Source organism: Dendroctonus ponderosae, unplaced genomic scaffold, assembly GCF_020466585.1.
Source record: "Dendroctonus ponderosae isolate FM_Combo_2020 unplaced genomic scaffold, Dpon_F_20191213v2 Dpon_F_20191213_8, whole genome shotgun sequence".
Lineage (NCBI taxonomy): Eukaryota > Metazoa > Arthropoda > Insecta > Coleoptera > Curculionidae > Dendroctonus > Dendroctonus ponderosae.
This window is the reverse complement of record NW_026019016.1, coordinates 12,092,712-12,097,325: the sequence shown is the minus strand read 5'-3', so window position 1 is coordinate 12,097,325 and position 4,614 is coordinate 12,092,712. Positions and strand designations below refer to the sequence as shown.

The window sequence follows — 4,614 nt, the reverse complement described above, 5'->3', positions numbered from 1 at the left end:
AAAAAAAAATAGATATGGATAAAAGGTAAATTCAACAGGATTCGTTAATTGTGGAACGTACTTTTTCGCAATGTCAACAGTGTTATCATAACCTCGAATTGATGTGTACACAAATAAATAAACATTTGAGTCTTTAACTGGAAATAAGTTAATGCCTGTGTAATCACCATCTATGATTACATTATGCACTCTTCTCGACCAGCTTCTCGTATTCAGTTAGTTAACTACTGCTCAATTTGTACCGGTGCTCAGTAAGCTATCGTACAAACGTGGTAGGAACGTAGCCCTTCCTCGGTATTTATTTGGTGCTTGGGAAAGTGTCAATTATTGTGCTCTGAGTATCCCAGAACTAACCGCAAATTTGTGATTCATGAAAGGAGCTTTGAAGTAAGTCACAGTTTGTCAAATTATTGTTATTATTGACAAAGGCTATCTACCTGTTGATGGAAAAAAACATCATTGCCGCTTTGACTTTTCATCAAAAAAGGAGAACTTTTTTAATATCAAAAATCTTCGTAGTTTGAGGCAGATTGGAATTTTTTTTCGAATGCATGAGTATTCAATTTTGAATCACCCTGCCTACAGTCAGTTGATAGTAGCACAACCCTCGCGGTCAATAGAAAATCCTATTTTAAGAAGTATAGTGAAAACCGCTTCGTTTTTCTGATACAAGCACTTTCTCACCCTGTTGTAACGTTTCATTTTAACTTTTTTAAATAACTCACTCAAATTTTGAAACACAAAAAAATATTTTTTTTGGGGCTCATATCGCATGGTATATGTGTATTTAAAAAACAAAGCCGTTTTCAATACGTATATGATATTTTCATTTTAAAATTGAATGTTCTGTCAGCCGTTAAGGTCCTGCTACTATAAACTCTCCCACCCTGCACAACAAAACAATATAAATAAYAATTACGAGATTTCAGCCTGTTGTAAAAACGAAAAAATATATGTTYCTGTGGTATTTTTTGATATAAATTATCGCGTTCAGAGAGGAATTAAATAAAGATAGTAAATTTAACATACCTACTTTATGAATCATCAGAGTAATTTAACATCCYATTTYACTAGTTTAAAAMCSGTAGCAAGGAGTTCGTGCAGTATTCGATAAAATATATAAATTTTCCGTGTTAAAATATCAAAACTAATTAACAGCAATTACAAAATTGACATTTAACGTCTATTAGCTTTATATAATTGTATTGAATACATAAATTATAAATTTTGTAATGAATAAGAATAAAATATAGTAAAATAAATTGTGCAATAATTTTAGAAGAGTTGGGAACTCGATCTCTGCAGCAATTTATCGGACACGTATTGGAAAAAGTTCCTAATTTAAACAGCAGCCATGAACAATTAGAGGAGGCAGTGTTCAATACCATTGAGACTTTAGCTCGAGCACCTCAAACTAGCCCTCTATCAAAAGTCGACATTAATGGAATTGCGAAATTCTTGCTGGCTCTATGCAAGGTGTCTCGTCAGGTAAAGCTTTTATTGATTACAAAGTACTAAAACAAAGACATTCTGCTTTTTAAAAATTACACTGCAGATTCAATGGCGTGTTTTTATATTTAGAGTTCACAGTTGCAATCTAACATAGCATTGGCATTGTGCATCAAGATAAACCAGGCTCCGCAAGATAAGATGTGTATCATATTTTCAAAGATGCTCTTAATGCTTGATTTAGTTGAGAATCAACGCATCTTAAGGGAAATGGTGCCACTGTTAGAAGATGCTCGAGAGGTAAATCTGCGAAAATTATGAGCCACTGCAACTTGAATTGTCATTGAGTATTTTCAGTATACCTCTAAAACTATACGACTAAAGCTAACGAAAATGTTAAGCAATATAAATGAAAAATTAGTGATCGAACCCGGATGTCTGTCGGAAATTTCCGAAGAGTCGTCATTCGATTTGGATGATGAAACATGTGGGTCAGAAGAAAAGGAAGTAGATGAGGAAGAAATGCAAGAAAACGACTCGGTTTCTACGACTGCATAAAATATTTCAGATTTATTAAATGAAAATCACATTCATCATGGTCAAAAGTAGAGATTATAACATGTTTCGATGATAAATTTGACCTGCGTATAGTCATTAAACGTATTATTATACGGCATTTAATGCATGCATATTGAACAATACTGTAAGAAACTATTTGATTTTATGATTGTCAAAAAATTAAACTCACCTAACAGTCAATCAAAATAAAATTTAGCGTTTTAAAGTCAACGAAATAATTAAGTCCATTTTATTGCAAATACACTAAAACATGATAGATGAAGATGACTATAACAATGACTTTAAAATAGTGCTTATAATAATTTTACTGTAAGTATGAAAATATACATTAGTGCGATTGCAGCCAATAAATATTGCATTTTTTAGGTTTGTTGTTTTAATATTCCTGCTAGTGCTGGTTACCTACATATTTCTAGCATTTAAGTATTTAAATTAAACTAAAATAGAAATGTACCTATTTGAATAAGTAGACGAATGGTTACTCAAGTATAATACAACCCAGGACCCAAATGTACTTGAATAATTATACAAATAAAGATGCTCTGTTAAGAAAATACCACCTTAATAACAAGTAAAATCAAAATCAAAATATTCCTTCAGGCGGAGGGCCCCCATATATGTAGTGCCACGAACTGGGGAATGGAATAACGCTTGGTGCTTTGAATTCCAAAAATTGGAACAACTTGTGGAGAAACTGTTGTGCATCATGGATATTTTCGCCCTCAGAAATATATTTTATCAAAAGGGTAGCATTGACTTGATTATTTGTTATCTCGTAAAGTTTTGTAGCAAACCCAGATCCACGTACAGTATGTTTGCCATTATAGTCAAGCTCCAATACTTTTGAAGACGTTGACTTGCTAATTTCTTCACTGTCCCCAGCGGACGTAACAAAGTATAAAAAGTTCTTATTACTGATGTTATGCAGTTCATAGTCGAAGCCTGTTCCCAATATGAACACTCTCTGGAATTTCAACTGGACAATACAGTCTATCAGGTCATTTAAGAATTTTAAAACCAATTTTGCTTCTATGGAAGACCTTAACTGTATGGTTGCTATTTTCAATTCTTTATTGATGTACAATTCACATGCAGTTGATACAGCCGTAACATCGCAATAAAATGGATCAGTACCAACGCAGGCTGTAAGTCCTGGATGCCAAAGAGTGGCAACATTTTCCATTTTCAGAGACATAACAAGTAAGTCCACAGTCAGTTGGGGCACATTACCGACCGAAACACTAGGAACCACTAACGTATATCCCGCTAAATCGATGGGGGTTTTGAACTTAAGCAGACTCATTTTATATCAAGGAAATGTGTTCGGTTTTTCAGCATGTAATATATTTTCAATTCAAAACTGCAAATCAGATACTGGAAAACATAACCTTTGAATATAAAACTAACTCCTAAGGTTAGTTTTATATTCAAAGAACATAACCTATCATGTCAGGGGGTGTCGCAATGGATTTAAGTGACATCTTTTAAAAGGTAAGTATCTTTAAAAATGAAGGACCCGGACCGAATCGAAATAACTGTTCCGGTCGGTTTAGGTAAAAGCCACATTTAAAATTTAGGTTCCGGTTAAGAAAATATATTCCGATTTGGTTCAGTTCCGGTTCCGGTTTTTTTACAAACTTCTTGTTGGGTATTTCGTCTCAAAAATTTTTGTCTTTAAAAAAGACAGAATTTCCTCACATCTTTTATTACAGATTGATAAATAGTACCATTATTACCTTATTTCGCAATAAGAACGAATTATTTATAAAAAGTAATTAAGAACTATCATATATTATATAACTATAACTAAGTCACCACTATCCCCATTTTTCAGTAATTTATTTATGGGAAATTTTGAATCAACTTTCGTTAATAGTTACAAATTTAAACCAATAATTTGGTGGCGTTTGACAGTCATGGCGAACAAAAACTTGATGAATTTTTATCTTATTTGAATAATAAAGAACCAACAATTAAATTCACTATTGAAAAAGAACAAAATCACCAAATTCCTTTTCTCCATATACTAATTCAGAAAATTTTAGACAATTTCGAAACCTTGGTCTATAGAAAACCTACTCATACTAACCGATACTTGAATTTCGACTCAAATCACCCGATAATGGTTAAAAAAGGTATCGTAAAGAGTCTATATGATAGAGCAAAAATAATTTGTAATCAATCTAATTTTTCCAAAGAAAAACAATTTATAAAAGAAATTCTAAATTTCAATAAATATCCAAATTCTTTTATTGAAAAATGTTTTAACGAAATTGAATTCCCACGAACAAAACAAAATCAAAATAAACCTATTACGAACCTTTTCATTCCATTTATTCCAGGACTTTCAGATCAAATTAAACGAGTAGGTAAAAAATTTAATATTAGGACTATCTTCAAAACTGAAAATACAATTAGAAGTAAAATTTCAGTAACAAAACCTCATGATATAATTGAAAATACAAAAAATGTAATTTATTCCTTGCTAATGCAATAAATTTTATATAGGAGAAACCTCAAGACCATTTCACAAAAGACTCAAAGAACACCAATCATACATAAAAAACAGAGAATATCATAAATCAC

The 4,614-nt window shown here is 31.8% G+C and overlaps 2 protein-coding genes across 3 annotated transcripts in view; one reads left to right on the top strand and one right to left on the bottom strand.

The window, feature by feature from the left end:
- Window positions 1-2,582, top strand: part of LOC109536166 (condensin complex subunit 3) — a 15,457-nt gene extending 12,875 nt beyond the window's left edge. The window contains exons 15-18 of one of the 2 annotated variants that reach the window (XR_007282122.1): window positions 1,280-1,488; window positions 1,582-1,749; window positions 1,807-2,337; window positions 2,395-2,582. Coding sequence is in view for 1 of the 2 variants with exons in the window: in XM_019902259.2 (XP_019757818.2) it covers window positions 1,280-1,488; window positions 1,582-1,749; window positions 1,807-2,007 (578 nt within the window). In the remaining variant the exon portion in view is untranslated. The other variant, XM_019902259.2, reaches the window with a different exon arrangement.
- Window positions 1,991-3,452, bottom strand: LOC109536167 (proteasome assembly chaperone 2). Its single transcript, XM_019902261.2, has one exon. The coding sequence runs from the start codon at window positions 3,329-3,331 to the stop codon at window positions 2,612-2,614; it is 720 nt and encodes a 239-aa protein (XP_019757820.2). The 5' UTR covers window positions 3,332-3,452; the 3' UTR covers window positions 1,991-2,611.
- Between the last annotated feature and the right edge of the window lie 1,162 nt (window positions 3,453-4,614).